Source organism: Melospiza georgiana, chromosome 18 (genome assembly GCF_028018845.1).
Source record: "Melospiza georgiana isolate bMelGeo1 chromosome 18, bMelGeo1.pri, whole genome shotgun sequence".
NCBI lineage: Eukaryota > Metazoa > Chordata > Aves > Passeriformes > Passerellidae > Melospiza > Melospiza georgiana.
Window position 1 is genome coordinate 11,285,225 of NC_080447.1, and position 26,187 is coordinate 11,311,411.

The 26,187-nt window shown below is 48.8% G+C and overlaps 1 protein-coding gene across 1 annotated transcript in view; it reads left to right on the top strand.

Moving 5' to 3' along the window:
* Positions 1 to 26,187, top strand: part of BCR (BCR activator of RhoGEF and GTPase) — a 100,095-nt gene that overhangs the window by 51,322 nt on the left and 22,586 nt on the right. Inside the window, exons 3-11 of the mRNA XM_058036674.1 lie at positions 7,597 to 7,701; positions 8,190 to 8,375; positions 11,892 to 11,999; positions 13,376 to 13,436; positions 13,855 to 13,907; positions 14,253 to 14,393; positions 23,133 to 23,254; positions 24,463 to 24,631; positions 25,897 to 26,016. Of these exons, the coding sequence (XP_057892657.1) occupies positions 7,597 to 7,701; positions 8,190 to 8,375; positions 11,892 to 11,999; positions 13,376 to 13,436; positions 13,855 to 13,907; positions 14,253 to 14,393; positions 23,133 to 23,254; positions 24,463 to 24,631; positions 25,897 to 26,016 (1,065 nt within the window). The remainder of the gene's footprint in view (positions 1 to 7,596; positions 7,702 to 8,189; positions 8,376 to 11,891; positions 12,000 to 13,375; positions 13,437 to 13,854; positions 13,908 to 14,252; positions 14,394 to 23,132; positions 23,255 to 24,462; positions 24,632 to 25,896; positions 26,017 to 26,187) is intronic.

The following is a 26,187-nucleotide window of genomic DNA, read 5'->3' on the forward strand; positions in this document are numbered from 1 at the left end:
CCTCTATCTCCTGAGGAGATGCTGCCTGCTCTGCCTGCAAACTGTGCCACTCCAGCCACAGCTGGGGTACCCCCACTCCCCCTGTTCCCTGGGGTACCCCCACTCCCCCTGTTCCCTGGGGTATCCCCATTCCCCCTGTTCCCTGGGGTATTCCATTCCCATTCCCCCTGTTCCCTGGGGTATTCCATTCCCACTCCCCCTGTTCCCTGGGGTATCCCCATTCCCACTCCCCCTGTTCCCTGGGGTATTCCATTCCCACTCCCCCTGTTCCCTGCCCACTGCACAAACTGTTGCTGCCCAAGGCTGCTCTGGCTTTGGTTTTGTCTGTACCCAGAGAGGGACAGGCACCAGAGCTGTTTGTGGTGTGGGTCTCAGCAGCCCTTGACTTGTCATTTGTGTGGAAAGGAGGCCTTAACAAATGTTTGTAGGGTCTGACCCAACTTGCTCCATTTCTTCTGGAATCTCAGGCTGGGCTGCTGATGCATGTCCTGCCATAAAACCAGTGCTTTTGTCAAACTTTGCTCTCAAGCAAGCCAACAGGGACAATGGAAAAAGGAGAAATAGGTTCCACTAATGCTTAAGATGTTTGTTTATTTAACTTGAGATTTAATTTTCCCAAACCTTCCTTTCTGTAGCAGCTGAACTGTTATGGTTGAACTTTACAGAAATTCTGGGAACCTCTCTTGGAAAATGTCAGCCCAAATGTTTGCCAAACAAGACAGTGGTGGTAGCTTCAGAAGGTGTCAGACTGTTGGTAAAAAATGGTGATAATTCACTCCCAGAAAGAGAGAATGTGTCTGTCTTTCCCATACAGTGAGGGTGAAGAGCAGAGAAAATACCTGGATAAAGTTAGAGGAGGACAGAGAGAGAGCTTAGTACAGTAAGAGGCCACAGGAAGGTGTAGGCACAACTGGAAAATCAGTGACTGACACCCTTCAGAGGGGAAGAGTCACTGCCAGGAGCTCTGGAGGGGCAGCCTGGAGGCCAGAGAAGGCTGGGAGAGGGAGAATCCTCACTGGATTCTGTCACCCTGGTGCTGCCCCTCACTCAGTGTCACCCTGGTGCTGCCCCTCACTCAGTGTCACCCTGGTGCTGCCCCTCACTCAGTGTCACCCTGGTGCAGCCCCTCACTCACTGTCACCCTGGTGCTGCCCCTCACTCAGTGTCACCCTGGTGCAGCCCCTCACTCACTGTCACCCTGGTGCTGCCCCTCACTCAGTGTCACCCTGGTGCAGCCCCTCACTCACTGTCACCCTGGTGCTGCCCCTCACTCAGTGTCACCCTGGTGCTGCCCCTCACTCAGTGTCACCCTGGTGCTGCCCCTCACTCAGTGTCACCCTGGTGCTCCTCATGAGCAGCCTGGGAAGGACAGGAGCAGGAAAGGCTTTTGGATGCTCCCCAGCAGAGGCAGCCTCAGGGGTGTGCACAGGGCTCTGTGGAGGTGGGGCAGGGCAGGCAGTGGGAAAGCAAAGCTCATTCCACTGCCCCAGGAAATGAGGAGAGTCCCTTCTCAGGAATTTAGAAGATGAGTTTTTGACAAAACAGATCTTTCCAATTCTTGCATATATCAAAGCAAGGGAGGCAGGAGTGCTAAAGTCCTGCCACTACTTCCTACTGTCTGTTCTGTTTGGAGGAGAAATTGCTGGTACTCACAGGCTTTCAGGTAGAATTTCTCTTTCCTTTTTGCTGTCTGTCCATGGTTGGTGCAGCACTGGCAGCCACTGCCTGTCCTCAGATCAGATCCCTTTGTTCCTGCTGTCTGCCAGCTCAGCAAGAGCAGGGCTGTGGCGGAGCAGGTTGTGGATTTTGCTCCTAGCTTGGTCCCAAGGGGATGCAGGAAGCTGACCTCTGAAGCTACACAGTAAATGGGATTGCTGCTCCTCTTGCTGCTGCTGTCCTTCCCCCTCCAACACTTCCTAATCATTCTTTCTTCCTCTCAGTATTTGAATTGGTTTGTTTGTTTTGTTTTACTGTCACTTTCCCCTCACCACCCCCAACAGATGAAGCTTTTCCTCTTTATTCTCCAATTCTTTGCTCCTTAAGGCTCTGCCTGGATGTCAGCCCTTCCTGAGGAGAGCTGGCACACCAGTACTGATGTTATAAATAATGTTGGCTCCTCTCCCTGCTGCTTCCCCTCCCCACATGGAGCATGATTGGCTTGATTACAGAATTTGCCCCATTTAATATCACCAGGACAATGAGACACCTCCAGCAGAAGCTTTCAAACATATTTACACTTGAAAAATTGAACAGAATGTTTTTCTCCTTGGTAAGCTGGCAGCTCCTGTATGAGATTGTGAGCTGTCCTTATGGGAAACCTTCCTTTGAACACATTCATTGCACGGTGCATGAACAGCCTGTACCAAAGGAAGAGTTAAAGTGCCTTTTAAACACCCACTTTGAATCCCTGATTCTCTTTAAAGAGCTGTGTCAGCAGCAACCTCTTTGCAAAACCTTAGGTATTGTGGTTTCTGGATTCTTAATCTGTGCTCTGCTAACATGTGTAAGAAAACAATTATTGCTGTTAATTTAAACAAGGACCAGGAAGCCCTGAGCTCTTTAACCAGAGTCAGGAGGAGCTGAATCTGTCTAAAGCTGGGAGCTGGTGAATGTCAGCCTCACAGTAATTGAACAGAGCACAGGATGCCAACCTGGTTAGTAAACTAAAGCACTTAGGCTGACAGGCTGTAAACACATCCAGCCCAGCCATGGCTTGGGGCCAGGGTGTGCTCTCTGATATCTCCACATATCAGATTTGTGCTCTCTGATATCTCCAGAGCTTCCAGCCCCTCTCCCTGGCCCTGGTTCAGGTTGCAAGATTGCACTGTGACTCAGTCTTTTGGTTTTTAAGCCTTTGGCATAGCAAAAAGCATCACCCAATTGAGAAGAGAGGAGAACAGCAGGATCTTACGGGCATAAGATACCTGTGTAATTTCCTGTAGCCTGCTTTCCACCTTCCTTATTGTTTTGGTGGTTTTTTAATGTAGTTCATGAGGAGTGGAAGCAAAGCACTGATGGCTGTTTGTTCAGGTCTGGCTGGGTGCTTGGTCCCAGCTCCCACAGCAGGGAGACAGGAATGCTCTGAGTGCTGCCCTGGTCCAGTTCTGTGAGCTTTATTCTGAAACATGTGGGTAGGGAGGTGGCCAAAGGATGGGAGGGCTGTGGGGAAAGGCTAGACATGGATGCTGGCATCAAAGAGGCAGGGACAGTCAGAGCATGAAATACCAGTCAGACTTGTACCAGTGGAAAACAGGCTAGCCAGGCTGGGGAGGAAGCATGGGATGGATGGACTGCTGACCACCTGGCACTCCCTGCTGAGTGGTTGGAGTTTGCCAATTCAGGCTGCTCCCACTTCCTGCTGGGAACATCCCATCTGCACTTTGGTTATAGGTGTATTTTCCCCATTTGTGGTCTGGTGGCTGTGGCACCAGCTCCTCCACTTGCCACAAGCAGCTCAAAGATTTCAGACTGCTGCCTTCTTGCCAGGGCAGGGGAAAGGAGTCCTCAGCCTTGGCAGGTCTCCCTGTACTGGTGGGAAGCTTGACAGCAATGCCCAGGACGTTCCCTCTCAGCTGTCCTGGCTGGAGAGCAGGAACAGAGGGGCAGTGAGGCTGTTGGAATCAGGGCTGCTCTTTGTTTCCCTTCTGTGCCAGACACAGGCAAAGCAGAAATGCCCTTGGCCCAGAGTGCAGCACAGCCTGGCTGCTGTGGGCAGGACAGTGCCCAGTCTGTGCCTGCTCACTGCTCTCCTGCTCTGGGTGAGCAGGTGAGCTGCTCCCAGCTCTGTAAGTGAGGAATGTTGCAATACCAAATCATAAACTTACTCTTCTTCCTCCTGATTTTGGCACCAAATGAATTTCTGCATCTTGGAGTACATTTCATAACATGTGTGACTTTAAAGTGCCCTGAGGCTGGAGCAGCACAGGGGCTGTTTTCCAGATGTTCCTGGTGCTCCATCAGCCCCAGCTGACACTGTGAGCAAAGGCCTCCCCCAGCAGGAGCTCTTGTCAGGACACAGCTCCTGGAGGGAGCAGGAGCAGCAGCACAATGCACAGAGCAGCTCCCTGGTGCTGCATTGATCCCTGACACAGCAGGAGCAGGGGATCATCTTTTCACTCTGGAGGAAGCCGGATGTAAATTCGAGGTACTGCACTGGAGATCTTGTAATGTGCCCTGTGATTGTTGGAACAACTCCCCTGAGGTTTCTTGAGCAATTGCTGTGCAGAGCATAAAGCAGCCAGTGCCTGCCCTGTGTCCTGTGCCTGCACTCCTGCAAGCATCACCCTTGGACAAATGCCCCTGTTAACAAAGGCTGAGGACAAATCGTGGACTTTGCACAGTGCCCTTGTGGTAATGGGCAGGAAGGAAGGCCTGCAGTGTGTCCTGGGAGATGTTTGTCTCTCTGAAAGTGCATCTCTTGAAGGAGGAAATTAACATTCTGGCAGAAAATGCCTCTCTGTCAGCTGACAGTGCCCAGCAAGGGCTGGCCTGTAAATTAAAGCTTTTTCTTGTGAAGAGAAAACTGTTCTCAGTGCTCAAAGGAAAACTGGTGTGCCACTGTGGTGATGGGGAAGTTTAAGTCATTGGAATAACTTGTCATTGTGTGCTGCTCTTTACAGATGTTACAAACATACCCAGCTGGTTTTTAAGTCCTCACCTCCTCCAAGAGAACCTGGTAAAGATAATTATAGGGCTGTGTCAATATTGACCACTTACCTCATCCTCAGCACTGCAGACTTTGGAGCACTGTTAGTTTTCCTCAATGCTTCTTTGTGTAGCTGTACTTTTTCTTTTGTGAATGTTGTAAGAAATCTTTGGAAACCACGAGCAATTGTGTTTTTCTTGCACCAGGGCTGCCACATCCCTTCCTCTTTGGATGAAGGCAATCTTTGTTAACCATCTTGGGGCTGCCTGTCTTGATTATGTGTGTGTACCATGCCATGAGCTGGGCATCCAGGCACTCCTGGCACAGAGACCCCAAGGAATGGTCACAGCCCTGTTGACCATTTCCATGCCAGTCACAGGGCTGTCCACGGATGCAGAGTCTGGTGCAGTGTTCATTTTACCATGGAGTTTGTCACTTGTGTTCTTCTGAAGTCTTTTGAACACTGACTGGTGAATTATAAATTTCTGCCTTCTTTGAGGTGCCCTTTCAAGATTTTAAAGGGCTCTGTGGTTCTTACTGAATGTCACTGAAGGGTGGGCTGCAAAGAGAAGTTCTTCTTTCCATGTAGTACCTAATGTGTGTGTAAATCTTACTCATTTCCTTAGAACAGCTTCTGTCTGACACTTTTATTTAAGAGGTGGTGGTGGCATTTGACACCTTGCAAAATTTTTATGAAGTAGTTGCTGCAAGTCTTTTAGGCTAGAATACAGCTTGTGAAATTTAATGAAACTGTTTGAAAATCAGGATGGTTATTGATGAGACAGAATCCAGAAATATCTGGGAGCGTGAGGATCTGTTTCTTTCTTTGTGTTGTGCGTGGGCTCAAAGTCACAGGATGTGATAGTTCCTCAAACTGAACCTCCTGCCCAGGTACCTCATCTGTACATCTGCAGAGGACCCTAAGTGCAGCTTTTTGGGGGGCAGCTGTAAATTCAGTGACTAGAGAGAAGTGTACTGCTCTGCTTCCTGATCCTCCCACTGTGAAATCAAAAGCTTCAGATTCCTCTGGATATTAAGAGTAGGATGGAGCCCCAAAAAACCTACCCAAATCCCTTGAAAGGCATGTACCCTTTCAGAGCCAACTTCTGACTCTATTCTTAGAGACATTTAACAACATAAAAAGGCTGCAAGAGTTTTAAAATGCTATTTCTGTGAATGACAGAAATAAAAAGAACTGGGAATAGGACTCTGTAAAAGGGGGATGTTTCTCATTATTTATAACCTTCATTGCTCGACCAATTTTTTCTGGAGTTTTTGGAAAGACTCAGTTTCACTTTATCAGGTTTAACACTTTTTCAGGTAACAGTTTTGAGAGGAAGGATAATTGAAATTCAGCAGAAGGGATTTACTGCTTCTTTTAGCACTTCATGCTAGTCTTCCCCATTAGCCCTTGAATGCAGTTATGTGGGGCCTTTTCCCCCTCTCTTTCTTCAGTTGTTCTGGTTAAGAACTCCTTCATGGGATCCCAATAAGAAAATCAGCATGGGCATTCCAAGCCATGCTGATTATTCCATCCTCTCACTAGCAACAGGCACTGTGCTAGGTGGCACTGAAAAATAATTCAGGGAATAGAGGGAAGTGGGAGGAAGAGCAGCCCTGTGAAGCCAGGTCAGGCTCTGCACACCTGGGGAGGGGCACAGGAGTGATCCTGTCTTCCCACAAACACAGAGTGATCCTGTCTGCTGACAAACACAGAGTGATCCTGTCTGCCCACAAACACAGAGTGATCCTGTCTGCCCACAAACACAGAGGAGTGATCCTGTCTGCCCACAAACACAGAGTGATCCTGTCTGCTCACAAACACAGAGTGATCCTGTCTGCTGACAAACACAGAGTGATCCTGTCTGCTGACAAACACAGAGTGATCCTGTCTGCTCACAAACACAGAGTGATCCTGTCTGCTGACAAACACAGAGTGATCCTGTCTGCTGACAAACACAGAGTGATCCTGTCTGCTCACAAACACAGAGTGATCCTGTCTGCCCACAAACACAGAGTGATCCTGTCTGCTGACAAACACAGAGTGATCCTGTCTGCCCACAAACACAGTGATCCTGTCTGCTCACAGAGTGATCCTGTCTGCTCACAAACACAGAGTGATCCTGTCTGCTGACAAACACAGAGTGATCCTGTCTGCTCACAGAGTGATCCTGTCTGCCCACAGAGTGATCCTGTCTGCTGACAAACACAGAGTGATCCTGTCTGCCCACAGAGTGATCGTGTCTGCCCACAAACACAGAGTGATCCTGTCTGCTCACAAACACAGAGTGATCCTGTCTGCCCACAGAGTGATCCTGTCTGCTCACAAACACCGAGTGATCCTGTCTGCTGACAAACACAGAGTGATCCTGTCTGCCCACAGAGTGATCCTGTCTGCCCACAAACACAGAGTGATCCTTTCTGCTCACAAACACAGAGTGATCCTGTCTGCTCACAAACACAGAGGAGTGATCCTGTCTGCTGACAAACACAGAGTGATCCTTTCTGCTCACAAACACAGCTTTGGAGAGCTCCCATGGAAGGAGGGAGGGCATTGCACAGAACAAGGGCCCTAACATTTGTTTAGGAGGATGAATTCTGAATTTTTTAAATTCCATATTTTGAATTTTGTGAAGAGGTCTGGGCACCTAATTGAGACACCGCAGTTGGATGACTACAGCTGAAAACTGTAAATAATCTAAGTGGTATCAGTTGCTGGTAAATAAAAATTTCTTTAATGTTTTATGATTGCATATTTCTAGAAACAAGATGCTCATCACAAGTCGATGTTTTGGTTTTTAGTCTGAAAGTAAATTGAACAAACAAGTGTGCTCTGGTCAACTGAATGGTCTTTTACTCTTCATCCTCGTTCTTGGGGTTTTTTCTTACTCTCTCTGCAACCCGCTCTTTATTTTTTTAATTTTTTTTTCTCCTAAACAACTTCTTTGTAGAGTGAGCCAGACCTGGAGAAGGGCCTGGAGATGAGAAAATGGGTCCTGTCAGGAATCCTGGCCAGTGAGGAAACCTACCTGAGCCACCTGGAGGCCCTGCTGCTGGTAAGGCTGGGCCCAGGTGCCAGTGCAAACACTGGGGCTTGAATTTTCACTGCTGCTTCTGTCCAGAGTTTCCCTGAGCTCCACATCCCATGGGTTCCAAGTTGCTGGGTGCTGCTACACCCCCAGTAGGGTTACAGCAAGGAGTGGATGTAGCAGAGTTTGGGGGTTGTTAATGTGGCAGTATCCAGGAGCTCTCTTAAGTGTCTGTGCTAATTATTAAATGTTGCTGTACAGTTGGACAGAGATTAGGGAAATGGAGTGCAAAGGGGTTTTAATTGCAGCATTAATAACCAGGGAAAATCCACCTACCAGGGGTGGCTGATCCTCATGAGAGACCTTGTTCATGTCTAGCTTTTAGGAGTTGTGTGAATACAGACCTCACTTTCCATTAGGATGAAGAATAACTCTATGGAGGGATGTGTTGCAGTGTGGCAAAGGTGAATGTTCATAGTTTGCATGACAATTATTTATTTCTTTCCTCATTTCAGCCTATGAAGCCTTTGAAAGCTGCTGCCACCACGTCGCAGCCCGTGCTGACCAGTCAGCAGATTGAGACAATATTCTTCAAAGTGCCTGAGCTCTATGAGATCCACAAGGAGTTCTATGATGGGCTCTTCCCCCGAGTGCAGCAGTGGAGTCACCAGCAGCGTGTTGGGGACCTCTTCCAAAAGCTGGTGAGTCAGCTGCCATCCCCAGAGGTGCTGGGACCCCTCACCCATCTCCCAGGAGCTGGGGGTTCCCTCTGGTGCCTGCAGAGACCAAAGGGATCTGTGGCTGGAGTAGATGAGAGGTTTCTCACCTCCTCACTTTGCCACTGCAGTGGAGGCCCTACAGCAAAAGTGGCTCTTTCATTGTCTTTAATTAAAGACTGCAGCAAGCTGTGGTGGTAAAATAATTACAATTTCACATAAATGTTGAATCTACAGGGTTTCTGCAGAGTGCAAAAAGCATTTCCTTTAGCTGGAGATGGGACAGTGGCAGTATTACCAAGTGAACTTCTCAACACCAGTAGTAAAGCATTCCTCATTGCTGTGGAACTCCCCCAGTCATCCTTCCCTCCCTCTCTGGTGCTTTGCTCTGCCTGGTGCTGATTTATGGCCATCACCATTGGCTTTGCTTCTCTGCCACCGTCCTGGCCTTTCTGCTCCCCTTGCTGTTGTGCTGATGCAGTGAACCTGCAGCTGAGAATCCTCCAAGCAACCTCAACAAAATTCTCTGAGTGCAGAAAAGGACAAAGACATATACAGCATATTCCTGAGGCTGAATTAAAATTGCTGAGTTTCTGAGCCAGATGACAAATTGTTTGCATTCTAGGAGGTTTTTTCGGCCCCTTTAGCCTCTCCCCTAGCATGTGCAGAGAGCAAAGGATTAAAGGAGCTGTTTTTTCCTTTTTAGAAAAGAAAAGAAGCTCTGCATTCCTGAGGTGCTTCTGGTTCTCAGGGTAGGAGTGACATTCCAGTGAGGGGTTTATTGGCTGGGGAGTGTGCTTTGCCAGGGTCCATCAATTGTTAGCAGCTGTGTAGCCCAGCATCAGCCCCATCCCCTGTGGAGCAGGGGGAGCTGGCCTGGAGGATGATGCTTTCTGTACATGCCAGCAGCTCAAGATGAAAATGCAGGAATCTGCTTTTCACTGCCAGCGTGTTTTAGCCAGGAGGGGTCAAGTTGGTGCCTTGGTGAATAGTTCATGGTATGCAATTTGAGCAGCTGGTTTGAGAGGACAAACCCAGCTGCTGCTGGGTGCTGAAGCAGACACAGAAAGCTGCTGGAAGTGGCAGCCTCACAAGCTGCCCTGGAATTGTGGTGCAGCAATGGGAACAGCACTAACTGGAGAAGACCTGAACATATTCCTTGGCAGGGCTGTCCAGCAGCCCTCTACTCACTGCACACCTACTCAGACTTTTGTTTCAGGCCATTTCGTGTTGCTGGCTGATCTTGGGTGCAGGAGTTCAACCCTTCCTCTGCTTTTATGTTCCCCTGATTTTTCTGCATTTGTGACAGAATTAGATGATTTTGTTGGATTAGCATTGGAAACAAAGGAACAAATTGCCCTAGTGCAGGAGGCTTGGAGCTGGCATGGCAGTGTTAGTTTCGGGTGGTTTGGTACAGGAGTGGTGGGAATTGCTGGATGAGATAAAGCTAATAATTCTTGGCAGGCACTGGGAAGCAACTAGATGAGAGAGACAGCAAGAACATCAGGCTTTATAAGGCATCTCCACTGGATGTACATCAAATCTTGTGCAGCAGACTGTTTACTCGTGGTCATGTCATGCAGGCTGATGATAAACACTGAAATATCCAGATGTCCCTGGGGACATGAATTTTCTGTACTCACGCAAAAAACAGCACAGTAGATTGGAGTTACAGATAGTGGATGCAAAGAGTTTCAGAATTCTGTGTGTTCTGGCACAAAGCATGATCTATTTGCAACATCAAATTGACTGTTATTACACCTTTTCCTGTTGAGAAAAAGAAAAGATGCCAGGCGTGTGGGAGTGAAATACGCTCCTCATTTTTGGAGAATAAATTGTGCATATTTTTTTATAGCGAGAAAGGAAACGCTTTAGAGCTCTTTTTAGAAGTGAAGACATATTTAGCAAACATCCTCACTGATAAGCCTCAAAAACAAAAAAATGTCCAAAAGCCAATCATTTCTACCAACTCTTGTTTCATTTTCAGTGAGTTCTTTTTAATTGAAAAAAAATTAATCAGCATGAAAACGGTGTATGAGCATTATTGCTTTCATTGGAAGTTCAGTTTTTAATGAACAAGTTGTCTTTGTGATGACACATTCAGAGGAGGAAAATGAAAGCTTAGAAAGACTGTTCAGGAGTAGCAGGAAATGAAAGAGCTGCATGGGAATGGAGAAACTTTAAAGCTCTGCCATGTTAGCTGGCATAATCCAAATCTGAATGGCATAAGCCCTCAAAATGGTCAGTAATTCTGACAGCAGCTTCTTCACAGGATGGAGCCTCAGTGGCAAAACCAGATGTCATTCTCTCCATGCTGCTGGGGTCATCCCTGGTATAAGTGAGCACAGTTTTCTTCAGCTTCACTCATAAGTGTGTAATTTTGTGTAAGGGTTGAGGTTGGTTTCTAGTCTTTCAGTAAAATGTTACCTAGGAAATAGCTCACTTTTCTCAGCCCTGTTAACTGGGTTTGTGCAGGGAATGTTGTCCTGGGAGTGGCTTTTTCTCTTCCATCACGTCTGGCACAAAGCTCCACAGCGTGGGGAGCACAGTGGTTATGGGAGAGAGCAGGAGAGGGAAGGAGCAGTGGGGAGGTTCCTGCTCTGCCCCTTGCACGTGTGCTGCAGCAGTGCTGAGGTGAGGGCAGCCCTGGCAGTGTCCCCTTGCTGCACCCTTGGCTGCTGCCCTCAGGCTGCCGAGGTGTGCCCAGCCCAGCCTGGCAGCACAGAGCCAGCTCTGCTCTCCAGACAAGCTTGGAGCCTGCCCAGGGATTCCCCAGGCTGGATCTTGTGTTCTCTGGCATGAATGTGGCTGAAGTTCCTAAGTCAGCAAACGGGATCAGTGCTAAGACTCTGTGATAATAATGACTTACTACTGCACTCTGGGGCCTGTTCCATCCTCTTCTGGACCAATTCCATATTCCTTCTGCTGGAAAAAGTGCCATTTTCTGTCACCTATTGCCCCAGTCACTGCCATCCAAACAGATTGTGCTCTCTTCTGCATTTCCAGCACTCTGCTGCCCTTATAATAATGCTCACTAAGGCAGATATGGGTGCTATCTGGGTTTGATTTAGTATATCCACCATGCAAAGGCCAACAAGTAGCTTACTGGGGTCACATTTGTGCTGTTGGGCTGAATCATTCCTCCCTGATTCATATGCTGTGGCAAAAAGCCAGCAGCTCCAGTTACATCAATGAGCTGCAATATTAATAGATACTAATCTGGCAGTTTAGAAGGGAAAAATAGATGTCAGAAATAAGGATGTGTCACTCTCATAGGCTTTCACATCCTTCACAAGTAAACTTGTTCAGCAGAGAGTGGAACTGGGTGCAGTGCTGGTTGGACAAAGTTGAGAGGTCAGAGATGTCCTTCTGGGCCTGCTCAGCATTCCCTGCAGTTGTTTGGTGTGAAAAAAACATGACCTGGTCACTGGATACCAACAGTGACCATCCCAAACTGCCTTTTTCCCCAGCATTTATTCCATTTTGTTTTGCTTCCTGTAGGCCAGCCAGCTGGGAGTGTACCGGGCCTTTGTGGATAACTATGAGGTTGCCATGGAGACAGCAGAGAAATGCTGCCAAGCCAATGCTCAGTTTGCTGAAATCTCTGAGGTAATGTCACGGTGCTCAGACACACGAGCTGTCTGCCTCTGACTAATACCATGCCATGTCACTCCTGTCTATTCTCCAAGTACCTCTGCAGCCCTGGCTTTGGAGGAGTTGTGAGCTCCCACAGACTCAGCTCGGCTCCTTACACTGAACTGTGCCCTGGGCTGGTCACAGACACAGCCTTTGTGTGCTGTCCCACCCAGGGAATCTGCTAGAAACTGGCTTTGCTTTGAACTTCTCCAGCTCTGTGCCCCCTTCATGCATTTCCAGAAGGGAAAGCTCCCTGTGAGTTTCTCAGATGTTTCTCTGCTAATGATGATTCTGGCTGTGGTATAAAAGCCATCCTCAATGGCTTGCACAGTGGCTGTCAGTGGGATTGCAGGCTTCACTGGCATGGAGAGCAGAGGGTAATTCTCTCATGAAAAAGGCAAGTGTGTCAACCATAAATCTATAATACTATTCTTTGGCCTGCTCTGATTTCCTCCCTGACAGAGAAGTACCTGTCTCAAAGCATTTTGAATAATTTTTAGGCTTCCCAGACCATCAGCTTTCCCTGCAGTGCATGGTCTCTGTGACTCTTTATATTGCAGTGATTATTTCTTGAAGAATTCAGTTGCCAAGAAATCATGAATTTCATATAAAAACAATCAGATAAATCATCAGAGCTGAGCAGTACCAGGGGTGTTTAGTGCTCTGAGAAAACTCTTGAGTACATTCTATATCACATGTCCCTTGAGACTTGAGAGAGAGGTAAAATATGATCTCTCGGTTTTGCTGTTTCTGACAAACAATTCTGAATCATATCAGTATCTACTGTGTTTGGAATGATGGTACTTCTGCATTTGTGTCCTGGTGAGGATTTTGGAGCTGACACATTCATGCATGGCATGGCCCATGGCAAAGAGCAGAGTCACAGACAGTGTTCCTGTGCTGCTGTGGAAGATCTGATGTGTCAAGGTCACCCAGCTCTGAGTACAGGAGTCAGAAGTGTAACCTGAGGCTATTGAATGCCAGTGCTGTACTTTATTTATTGGTGCTGGACAGTGGCTGTGTGCTTATGGATGTCTTTTTTCTGCAGGTGATTTAAAAACTCCCCCATCCCCATTGCTGTAGGTGGTTCCCTGCTTTGCTGCATGTCTATTGACAGGTGCTCCTAAGAACATTGCTTCATGTTTGAGATGTGTGGGTGCCTGTGACATGACACTGGTGGATTTACCTAGAAGGAAAGTGCATTTTTCCATCACTGACTTGAACTGTGATAGGGCTCTCCTCCTTTCACACCTAGGCCTTCCCCTGGAGGAGCAGATAGGCTGTTGTGTTCCCATGTGATATTTCAAGGTGATTGACCATCTGCTACATGGCTTTTCTTGTTCTTTCAGAATCTAAAGGCCAGAAGCACAAAGGAATCTAAAGATCAGACGACGAAAAATTCCTTGGAAAGTGAGTGATCCGTGGAGAGGAGACTGGTCTGTCAGCACTGTGTGGAGGCTGTTGCCAAAACCTCCACCCTCCCTTTTTCTTTTCTAATGCTGGAGGGTTATGGGGTCTGCTGGCTCTGCCTGAGAAGTCAGGTCCCTTTTGCTAAGTAGGCTGCCTGCATGGGGAGGTGCCTCCTGGCTTCAAACCTCCTCAGTGCCTTTGTGCAAAGCCAGCCCAGCCACTGGGCTGTTGGGGTTTTAAGAGAACATCTGCACAAATGCAACCCCAGCAGTGATGGGTTTATGGGGGCATTTAGAGAGCCTTGTCAAGATCAGGTTCCACAGTGCTTGTGTTTGTGCACATGAGTAGGAGACACCCCATGCTAGAAGGAGCTTCCACACTCACTGTTCCTGACATTCCTGCTGCATTGTTTCCACAGCTCTGCTGTACAAGCCAGTGGATCGGGTGACCCGCAGCACACTTGTCCTGCATGTAAGTGTCTGAAGGGGAGTTTTCAAACTTTAGACCCCTCTCCTATTTTCTTTGACCTTCACATTTTCCATGGAGCTGAAGGACTGCAAAAATAAACCTGTTGAGCTGCATAAGAGCCTTTTCCCTTTACACCAAGGAGATGGAGTCTATGGGTAGGATGCTGCTATCTTTGCAGTGATGTCACCAAGAAGTGCAGGGTATTTTTATCTTTATCTAGAGATAAAGCCATGCTCTCATCTGCATGAAGAAGCTGGAGCATCTTGTCCTACAGCTCTGATTAGGGGTGCTCAGGCTCTCCTGCCCTCCAGTGCTGCCTGTGACTGTGTTCTGTTTGTGTTCTGTCAGGATTTGCTCAAGCACACCCCTGTGAGCCACCCTGACCATCCCCTGCTGCAGGATGCTCTGAGGATCTCACAGAACTTCCTCTCCAGCATCAACGAGGAGATCACTCCTCGCAGGCAATCCATGACTGTAAAGAAAGGGGAGGTGAGTCTTCCTGTCTTGTTATTTTCTCAGTTTCTAAATACCGGTTATGTCTTTTCTGTAGAGCTGACTAGGAAGTTCTGCTCTTAAGCTGTTTGTTGCTAAGATACAGTTTATCCAATGTCCTTGTTCTCTAAAGGATGTGGTACAGCTCCCTCTGTTTTCTGTTCAGAAAACAGTTTGGAAACCAAGAGGAGAAGTGTGATCAGAGTTTTGTCTTTAGCATTGTTATAATCATTTGTTATACGTAATTCCTGTGATGCACATTGCCATGCACTAAATGGATTTGTGTCTTACCTGCAGACTGAAACCAAATGGGAAGCCTAGAAGGAGAAAAAGATGAGGGAACATCAGAAGTCATGAAAGATTAGGAAAAGCTGTTTTCCAGCATCTTAATTTTCACCATAAAATTAATTTTCTGCATCTTTATTCTAAAGGAGAGTGTTGTAAATATGACTGGAAAGCAAAACAAATGGAATGGGTTGGGAATGCCAGAGAGATGATTGACTCCTGGGAGTGTAATATAACCCTTTGGAGCTCTGTAAGGAGCTGCACTGCACCCAGAAGGGTCTGAGATGTGCAGATCCTTCACCTGCATGCAGTGTTGTGCAGGGAGACCATGGAGCTTCTCTGTGGTGGAGTCTGCATTCCTCAGTGATTGATTCAGCTGCCTTGTAAGTCCATTAAAATGGGGTTCAGCCCCTCCTTGTAAAGAAAGGCCAGGACTGGCAGAAGGGTTGAGAGAGGGAAGGATGTGGGAGATTGGACACAGAGAGGAGCAGCTCAGATAGTAAAGGTGCAAGAAGAGCTGTGGCAGCATTCCAGACATGGGCTGATCAGCAGTGACCCAAATTACCCTGTACAAAAACATCTCTTACAAAGCCCAGGAGATTGTTAAGATACCATGAACCTTCATGATTTATTCCCAAATCCTGACATTTAAAAATGCTTGCTTTTAGCTGTTAAACTGATTTTCAGCTGACAAAAGGTTTGCTGTAAGCTGCAGTTCTGGGAATTCGGTGCACTTTGTCCTGCAAGTCTTGCTCATTGTCTCATTTTGTCAAGTGAGGACACTTCCAGCTGAGAGAAGAAGAGGAGGGGCTGAGCAATTGGAGGCTGAGGCAGAAGCTGAGCCATCAGTCACCAGTGCCTCAGTGAGAGGGGATGGCCTCGTTAAAGTGGCTGCTGATTGAGTCATAGCAGAAAGCACAGGCTGGAGTGCCCCTCGCAGGGGAGGGAGCAGTTTGTGTTCTCTGGTGTCTGTCAGCATCTCCGTGAGGGATGCAGCCTTTGAAAGGTGTCATGCAGAATCCTAATGAGGAGCCAGAGCCAGGCAGAGGAGGGGGCTCAGGAGGATGATCCTGCTGATGCCTTTTTGGAGCAGTATTTGTCAGATCTCAGAAAGCAGGAGGGGAGGCACGGGCTCAGCAGGCCTGGTCACACTCGCACCGTTCCCGCAGTGACTCCAGGTGTGATGTGGGGAGGGAGGGAGAGGACATAGCAGAGGAGAGGGCTTAGGGAATGGGAAGCCTTTGTGCCCTTCCTTGCTGCACACAGCTTTTCCTGAGCCCAGGGAAGAAAAGGACTTGCCTTCCACTCTGGGAATCTGACCATGAATATTTTCTTTATTCAATATCCCACTTCTATCAAAGCAGTAGTGCCCCAGCTGAACCCTTTGTGTCCTGAGAGTAGGTATGCTCACTCTCCATGTAGTAATGCAGAAACACAAATCTGCTCCCAGCTACTCTGTGTGGGTTAGTGATGGCTGTTCCTTCCTACAAGCTGCTCAGCTTGGGGTCATAACTGGGTTTTGTTTATGCCTGTAAATCTTTCCTTTTCTACTTATCCTTTCCTCCCACTCGCCTTGCTGGTGCTTCCCCCGGGGTGACAGGACAGTGTGTGGATTGCATCTCCTAATTGACTGCTCTCAATGCATAATGCATTTTTTATTTTAATGAATCACCAGCTTGCTTTGATGGCTTTTTTCATTATTTGTCTTCCTCCCATTGAAGTTTCCTTGGTGGAAAGGAAGGAGGGTAAAATAGCCTTTTCCTCTCATGTATTGCTTAGGTGCTGATCTCAGTTATCTTTTTTCACAGTCCTTGCCTTTTATGTGGAATATTTTTTCCTTTTGAGTGTATTGTGGGGAGGAATCAAATCTCCTTTGCCAGCCTCTTGCTCCAGCTCTTTTTTTCAGGATTGCTTTGAACTGGGGAAAAGCAGCCAGTTGTTAATCTCCCTAGTGACAGGCTGCTAAGGAGGGGAGTGCAGGTCAGGAGAGAGGACAGGCTCATCAGCACAGTGTTGTTGTGTTCTGCAGAGGTGATTCCCTGCTTTGGGAGCACTGACTCAGCCTGCCCTGCCTGCTGGGCTCCCTGTGTGCTGCCAGGTGTCCATCCTGCACTCCAGCCCCCCCAGTTCTGCTGGGCTCCAGAGGCTTTGTTCTGATCTAGACTTATGCATAGGAACTGGGAGGTTTCTGTCCTGTGGTTTGATTTGCTGGGCTGGATGAGTGTTTCTGGTAGTGCAAAGAGATGGGAACAAAGGGAGTAAAATCCCTCCCCAGAGGGCCAGAAAGAGCTGCAGCAGGGGAGGCAAGATTGGTGCAGGGAGCCTGTGAACAGACAGTTTGGTCCTTGCTGAGTATGGCATATTTGCTGAGGGCCAGAGTACAGAGGAGCCAGCAGAGCCTCAGCCCCAGCCTGGCAACACAGGGGAGCCAGGGGGCATCTCTTGACTTTGGGGTCTGTTTCCATTCAGCTTGATCCACCACATTCTCCTGCTCCCTTATTTTCATCCCATCTTTCTACTTTCATTGTTTTACCTTTTTTAGAGGTTTTTTGTGAATTATCTACAGATATCCACTTTGCTAACCCTCCAAATAACCAAGCAAATGCATGGAGGGGGAGGGAATCTAAGTGGCCCTGTGCTTTGTGCCTTGTGAGTGGTGGAGTCATCCAGCCCTTGGGGGCATGGAAGAGGCATCTTCTTGTCACTGCTGATCCTTCTGCACCACTGTTGTCTTGGTTTAAACAAGGAATGAGGTTAAGGTTCTGCTGGGGATGGTGCCTTGGGGGAGAAGGAAAACAAATGCATTGGGATGAAGGAAGTGCCACTGTTACATGCAGAAGGAGGGCAGTAATAACCTTCTCTAGTCTTATTAACAGAGCAGCTCTAGGTATTGCATCTTGGGTTTTTTCAGCTAGGCCCAGATGCAAATGACTGTAGTGCTTGTGGTGCCTGCCAGAGGTCAAGGCTGGTGTTTCCAGCTAATTCATTTGTGCAAAGCAGGAATTAATGAAACAGCAAAAAATTGCAGAGTTCACTTGAGAGGTGGTGGTCCCTTCCTTGACTGCTGCTTCTCTCGTGCTCTTTGCAGGGTGTTGTTCCAGGGCAGTTCAGACCAGCCTGAGTATGGTGGCTGCCACTCTGCCTTGGCCATGCTCTCCCACCCTCTCTGAAGTGTTCACACTGGTGTTTGTGTGATCCCACAGCAGCACAGAGGAAAGGGGCCTGGAGTTTTGGGTCACTGCTGGCTGAGTGGCTTCGTGTCTGCTCTCATCAGCACTGGTCCAGACCCAGGGGAGCTGACAGCTTTTTTTGGGAACAAGCCCAGTAGATCACATCACAGATCTGCTTGTGCTACTGTACACCTTTGTCCTTGCCCTGGAGAGGAGAGGCTGCTTGGCAAGCTGCTTTGCTGTTTCTAAATCTGGTTTTAAACTGCATTTGGGGGACTGGCTAGCATTGCCGTAGGCTTCTGCTTGACTTTGAGAGGACCAAGTGTGCCAGAGAAGGGAAAGCACAAAGGACATGTGCAAGGGAGCAGAAGTGCAAACTGAAGCCCTTGAAAAGCTGGAAGTGAAGCTGAGACACAGCCATGCACAGCGTGGGGCTGGTGCCCACTGCTCCTGGGGGCCTTGGGCAGATTTTGGCAGTAAAGCACTCAGAAATTATCTTGGCTGCTTCACACTCTGTCTTACAGCTGGAGCCAGAGAGCTCCTGGTGACAGGAGCTTTGGGAAGAAGAAAGAGGCCATTAAAATGCTCAAAGAGCAGCCAGTTTAACTCCCTAGGCAGAGCATCCCTTTTATTTTTGCAGTGCTGGTCTTGCAACACACTTAGACACACGAGGAATCATTTTCTTCCTACGCTCTGCAGAAAGCCAAACCACCTCTTCCTCACTGACATGTGCCAATACCCATCTCCTGGTTTTCCCCTCCTCCCTGTGCCTCACACACGTCCCAGCCCTTCCTGGGGCTCTCACCCACGCACGCTGCAGGCCTCTGCTGTCAGCACATGGGATGAGCTCCTTCCTCAGCACACAAGTGGGGAGATGGCCTTTTGTGCAGCTGTGGGGCTGCTTGAGTAGGTTTTTTAATTCCACTTTTTGTCATGTGCCTCAGACAAGCTGGCCACACTTCCTGGAGTTAATCAGTGTGTGACAGCAGCAGGATTTATCATATGCAAACAGCACAAAAACACTGTAGGATGAATAGATGAGCACACAGGTAGTCGTGAGCTTGCTGGCAGAGGAGGGGAAGATGCTCAGTGACAGAGGTAAGAGGAGGAGGAGGACAGCAAAAGCAATCCAAAGAGGATAACCAAGCTCTGGGAAAGGTACAGGGAGAGCTCTTTTGTTCAGAGCACTGAGGTGGGTGGGAGAAGAAGCAGATGAAAACATGCAAAGAAAAGCAGGGCCCGGAAAAGAGATGTGGAACTTGTATTGCACCAGTACAGGAGCTTTGCAAGAGCCACTGAAGTTAACAGCACAGACCTGGTGTGAGAGATTGAAGATGATCCTAATTCACTCTGTTATCAAGACTTTTCTCCCACACTTCCTGGAACATCTTTCTGAAGCTGAGCTGAGCTCCTGTGCTGGACACCTGCCAGACCAGACCTGGGGGCTGTCTGTGGAAGACAGGGGGTCACTTGCCACTTTCCTGCCACTGTCACCCTATCACCCTAATCTTATGTTCTCTTGGATGTTTATTTGGTGTTTCTGTAGTCAGTGCTATTTCAGAGTATTTCAGGAAATCTTTAGCACCTTTGGTTACTTTAACAGAGTAACTCTGGGTAGAGTGATGGTTTCCTACATGAGTATTATATATCAGTACAGCAGGCTCACCATCCAAAACCCCTTGTGTCTCAGGAGACCCCATTTAACAGGAGCCACCAAAGGAATAGCTGGGTGGGAGGAGTTGACCAAAGTCTTGGTTCCAAACTGCAGAGCTGAAGTGGCACAGGCCTCTGAGTGGCACAAGGCCTGTCTGAGGGGGCTGCTGGCTCCCCCAGGCTGGGAGAGGATGGGCTGACTCATGTCAGGAGGGCCAGGAAGGTGCCCTTTGCTCCCACACTGTGGGGTTTGGATCTGGGAAGCATTGGGAAATCCTTTTATTGTTTCCCTCTGACCTGCTGAACCTCCCACAAGATGACTCATGTGCAGCAAAGGATGTGCCCCTTTGCTGGAAGTGCCCCTCCTCAGCTCCACGGATGCTGAGCAGCCTGGGGCATGCCTGTTTTACCCAGCCCTAATGAAAGTTCTCTTTTCCAAGAAGAGCTGGTAGTGAGGAGACATTTCCTGACTTGACCCACAAATGTTTTCTCCTGTACTCTCCTCCCCAGATGCTTGTTTGCTCTTCTGGCAGTTCACCCCTGCTGCTTGCAGGAGGGACACCTTCCCAACTAGCTGCCATGAGCAAGGAGATCAGAAGAATGAAGGGTTCTGGGAAGCTCCACGTTTCTCTCTGACTGACTGGAATAAATCTCTTTCACCTCTTTCCTTCTGTTCCAGCCAAGCTTAGGAAGCACAGGCTTGTCCTGTTCCACCCAGCTCTCCTTGTGGGACTTTTTGCTGCCTCAGGGTTGCACTGTGTCTATGTCAGTGATAGGATTGGGTTGCCAGGAGTGCTAACCCAAATAAACCCAGTGCCACCTCAGCCCCAGATGGCAATGAGAAGGTTGTTGGGTCATTTGGCCTGGGCTGGCTGAGCTCTCTGCTGGGGTTTTGGGGAGATGTGCTCTCAGCAGGGTGCTGGGCTGGGCCCTGGCTCATCTCACACACTGCCAGTGCCTGGCAGGGGCAGCCAGAGGGTCAGGCCAGGACTGTGCCCTGTCAGTGCCAGGCAGGGAAAGGACAGTGCCACCTCCTGCTGGGGAGCAGAGATGAGTAAGCTGTGAGAACATCTTTACACCTACGAACAATGAGCAGAGGTTGAGCTGGCAGCAAGCAGCTATTCTCATTGCTCCAGAGGAGCTGAGCTGATTTGCAGTGTAATTAATATGCATCAGATCTAGAAACCTGAGATCAGAGGTTTGGCTTGCTCAGAAAATCTTTCCCTGCTTATTATTATTGCTCCCAAATGAAATTCTTTGCAGGAGTGGAGAGTGTTCTTGTGCTACTGACAACATACCTCCTCCTGTTTGTTTATTTATTTTCAAAGCTCAGTGTTTCTAGTTTCCTGTCTGGTGCTTGCTCTCCCAGGCAGGAGGGGAAGGCGTGCTCAAGTGCCCATCAGCAGCAAAGGCAGGAGTGCAGGCAGGAGTTCTCTCAAAAACACTGAGAAGAAGCCAGGATGATCACACCCACCTAAAAACAAACACTGACATATGTACAGGCCTTTGTGAGCTGAATCACTGCTGGATGCCAGATCTCCCCAGAGTCCTGCCCAGGGATGGTGCAGCACTCTGCCAGGGAGCAGCCTTGCTTCCTGCAGCTCTGGGAGAGGTGCAGCTTTTGCTGCTGTGCTCACGGATCCCCTGGATCTTTGTTAATGGAAGGCAGCACCAAGATGAGCTGCTGACACTGCTCCATGTGCTTTTGCAGGTAGCTGTGGTGCTCTTGTAGCTGCAGACAGGAAAATGCAGCTCCTAGTCCCTATCAGGAAGTGTAGGGTGCTGTGGGACAGACTGTGCAAAAAAAAAATTATGTCTGCAAGGGCATTTCTTTGTCATGTTGTCATGTGTTCCTTGCCATGATGCCTGCTAGGCTCAGGACTGATGTGGTTTGTTTTAATTTTGGAAAGCCAAGATGGGAAGAGTGGTAGGCAGGAGGAGAGGCAGTGTGGGGGTTTGCACTCCCACACCCCTGGCAGGGAACACGTTCAGGGTTTGTTAAATCATGGAACAAACAGAGCCCAGGGGCATCACCTGAGAAATGGAGGCGCCACTTGTGGTCAGGGTGTGCTGACCTTGCCCAGGGAAGCTGCTCTCGTGGTGCTGCCCCTGGAAACCCTTCTGTGTGTGTGTCAGTGTGGGGGTCCTGAGCCTGGGGCTGGGCAAGACTGGCAGTGAGGCAGCTGGGGAGGTGCTGGTGAGCCCTGGACAGGGTTGGCAGAACTCTCCTGTCTCCAGCCACAGCGCTGGCCAGGCAGATGTGGGATGTCTGATATGTCAGGGATGGCAGAGGAGCATCCTCTTGGCTGGAACAGCAAAGGAAGTACAGGTCAGGGCAGAGTTCCTTAGCACACCTTAGCACGTGTGGGGAGGCTGATGGTTCCTGCTTGTACTGGCTGTGAAGTGAGGCAGCACTGACAGTTACACATATTGCTGGAAACAAAACCTGCCCAGAGCTGAATGCCCTGACTTCTGCTTGAAAATCAGTGGTAGGTATCTGTTCCAGGTGTTCACTGAGTCCTGCTGATCCTGACAGCACATGGGAGGACCTGAGCACAGAGCAGGGCATGAAACTCCTGTGGTGGTCACTGGAAGGAGCACACAGCCACCTGTCTGCATGCCAGCATTCCAGCCTTTTGGGCTTTTTCCTATGGAGTCATCTGTCCCACCCTTTCCCCATAAGGGAGTTAGGAAAGCAATGTTCTGCCTACCAATGTGTGCCCCTTCTTTGGAGGCTGTTAAACTCTCTGGAACTAGAAGCAGGATTAAAGGCATCAGAGTTGTGCAGCTCCTTTGCATCTTCTAGGTTTGGGGAAACTTTATATGATATATAAAGGAAATTCCAATAGGCACGTGGTGAGGGTACATCCAGATGGTCCTTTTAAAGCACAGGCTGATAAGAGACTCCGGAGAAGTTTGCCAGATACACATGTCCAGGAATTATCCCTTAACAGCCCTTGTAATGAAGAAGCAGCCATGGCGTTCAGCTGTTAATGCTGACAAAGTCGATCTGTGAATGGGGGAGAAGGGGCCGAGGGGAGCTTTGCTGTCCCTGCTGGGATGGCTGAAGCTGCTGCAGAGGCTGGGAGGTGGCTGAGGGAGGTGGCTCTGGGAGAAGCGGTGTGTGCTGCTCTCTGCTGGCTCGGGAGGGGACCATCCCCTGGCAGCGATTCGGGGCCTCTGGGCTGGGCATGACCCACAGCAAACTGCACTTGGGCTCGGGAGCGGGTGATGGAGAGAAGCCCGAGGTCTGACCCAGCACCAGGCTGGGGGAAGATGCATGGCTCCTTCTGCCTTTGCAGAGAGGGCTGCAGCAGGGGGCAGAGTCAACAGCAAGGAGTATTTCAGAGGCTTTTTCATTTTCCTGAATTAGACAAATGTACTGAATTTGCTCTGGTAGGAGTGGAGTTTAAGGGCTGTGTTGCCCCAGTGCCAGATTTGGAGCTGGTATTGCACTGGAACATTGTTTGGAGCTGCTCTTACACTGGAACGTTATTTGGAGCTGCTATTGCACTGGAACATTATTTGGGGCTGGTATTGCACTGGAACATTATTTGGGGCTGGTATTGCACTGGAACATTATTTGGGGCTGGTATTGCACTGGAACATTTCTCCTGTTTTTCCCCAGCACCGGCAGCTGCTGAAGGACAGTTTCATGGTGGAGCTGGTGGAAGGGGCTCGCAAGCTACGCCATGTCTTTCTTTTCACTGACCTCTTCCTGTGTGCCAAGCTCAAGAAGCAGATTGGAGGGTGAGAGTTCCCTTTTGGACTTCATGCTTTGCACCTCGGCTGCAACAGAACCCTGGGCTTAGCCTGTAGTGTTAGTTGTGTATGGATACCCCAGGCCTGGGTAACCAACATGCACAAGAAGCAGTTAGATAAGAAATGATCAGCAAGATAGGAATGTTTACTGTATGAGATCCTAAGTCCTGACCCCTCAGGAAAGGTAATTCCTCCCATCCCTGCCCTGAGCCTGCCAAGGAGAGCAGGAGATGTTGTAGCTGCTGGTATTCTGGACAAATGTAAATCATTTTTCTGCTTGGCCTTTCTTTTAATAGGTGACATTCTTCACTGTTTTTTTATGACTAGGGTTGTTAATTTTGGCTTTGCAGCTACAGCCTGTTAACAGTTTTACAGAAAAATGGCAAAGGTGCAGTAAACAGACTATGTGCAAAGCCCAAAGTGCAGTTATTAAAGCAATTTTGCTGACAATTTTCACATGTGAGGGGAGAGGAACCATTACCAATGCACTTGCCTCAAACAGGGCTTCTCTTCATTTGGTAAATGTTCTTGGGGAGATATCTCTTATCTTCTTGCCCTCCTCAAGCAAAAAATTATGCCTGCCCTTTTCAAAGCACGTGCTTGTGAGGAATGAACCTTCAAAGGAGTGGGACATTTCCAAGAGTGGATATTCCTGACAGCACAGGTGAAGAGGGAATAAATGGCATGAAACACTTAAAAAGTGCTGCTTATCCTGGTGAAATCCCTGGAGAATGGCAGCTGTGAGCTGTAGCTTCTCTCCCCTGGTTGGATTACACAGAGGTTTATATGCATTGGCTCATCTGCCCCAGCCAGGTCATGAGAGACTCAGGTTCAGATCCCAGGGGGCCACCAAGTCACAGGTGTGGCACAGCTTTAGAACTTTGCCACACCACAGGCTTCAAAGAGAGAGCACGCAGGACCAAAATTGTCTGCAGGAGATGGATGTGGTCCTTAGGATGAAAGAACTAGATAACAAAATGAGTTGCCTTTTTAAAAATGTTCTGTAGCAGCTACTGGCCCTGCTAGGCTGTCTTGCTGAAGAGCAGCCTGTTGCCAGAGTTTTTCCATATGGGAATCACAGTGAAGTTGGGCCAGTATCTGCATCTTCTGCACTATAGCAGGGGAGAGCTTGTGGGAAGGACTGGGTGTTGCCAAACACCAGTAGCAGTAAAAGGTTTGGACCTCCTGCCTTTCAGAAAAAGCCAACAGTATGACTGCAAGTGGTACATCCCTCTCACTGACCTCAGTTTCCAAATGGTGGATGAGTCTGAGGCAGTGCCCAACATCCCACTGGTACCTGATGAGGAGCTGGATGCCATGAAGATCAAGATATCCCAGATCAAGAATGACATCCAGCGGGAAAAGGTAAAGGACTTGAGCACTCCAGGGCAATCAGACACAGCTCTGTGCTCAGAGGAGGTGCTGGGGCAGCTCTCTCAGGGCTACACAGGGTGGGGAGCCAGCCCTGTTCAGCAGGGGCTTTGCTCATCCCAGTGCACAGCCTGGGTGGTGCTGCCCTGTGAGGAGGCAGAGACAGAAGACCCTGTGGTTGTACCAGCAGCTCCTGTATTCCTGTGAGCATCCATGTAGAGGGCAGGGATCTTATGCTGCAGACATGAAAAGGACTGGGAGTGTTACTTGCCAGTTTCTGGCTGTTAAATTATGATCCTGCCAGTGAGTTTGGTCAGAAGCCATATACTCTTGAATTTCAGCAGGCTCAGTTATGCCTTTGAAGCTTTTTCCTACTTCCCTGATGTCAAAGCAGCAGCAAATGCATAGAAAACAGCAATTATGCTGACAGTCAGACATGGACATGGTGTCTCTGGCCCAGGCTTCTCTTTGCTTGCAAGAAATATTTTCTGAGAGCTGTTAGATCCCAAACCTTCCTGGAGCCTAAAAGAGAAGTAAGAGTTTGAACACTGTTGGTATGTAGGGCAGGATGTGAATAACACTGATCATGCTGTGGGAAGGTTATTCCCCACATTTCCAAAGAACGTGCTTCTGCCTTACAGCCCTGGCTGGCTTTCAAAGAGGGCTCCCTGGAAAAAATAAGGTATTAGGAAGAATTGTGGAAGCTGTTTACTCAAGCTGCAGGTGTCTAAGGTTCGTGCTTTGGTGCATCAGTGCTAAACAACACACATGGCTGGTTTGGTAATGGATTTTATCCAGGAAAAACCATATTTTTAGCAGACTTCTGATGAAAATGGATCAGTGGGTGGTGAGTGGGAGAGTTCTGGATGGCTTCTACAGAAGTTCCTTAGAGTCTCCTTAGTTAAGGACACTTGGAGGACCTGGCAGTGCTATGCCTGCCCAGTGACATGATGCTACTGCAGCCTCTGGAACAGAAATACAAGGTACAGCTGGGACAGTGGCCACACACCTCTGCTCTTCAGCTGGGACAGCTGGAATCAGGGAACAGTGCCCCATCCATGTGTAGAGATTGTGCAAATTACACCTTTCTGAGCAGCTGGGAGTCCTGTGGATCCTGTTGACAGCATTTCTTCTGCTCTGGGGCCATTTACCTACTCACAGGGTAGAGACTGTGGATTTCAAAATAGCAGTTTGTGTGAATGAGGGCAGATTTGAAGAATAACACATGTCCTGTGCTCCCTCTCTCCCACACCCTTCAGAGAGCCAATAAAGGCAGCAAGGTGATTGAGAGGTTGAAAAAGAAGCTGTCAGAGCAGGAATCCCTCCTCCTGCTGATGTCTCCCAACATGGCCTTCCGCGTGCACAATCGCAACGGCAAGGTGAGAGCAGCATCCCCCCCAGGGCCTGAGATCCTGGGGGCCTGTGTCTGTGACTGCTAATGCCCCTGCACATGAGGGCTCTGTGGCCTCTGCTGTGTGTCCTCAATGCAGCAGCCACCTCACCCTTGCTGTGCCAAAGGTTATGATGGCATCCTGTAAGGCTGGGATTCA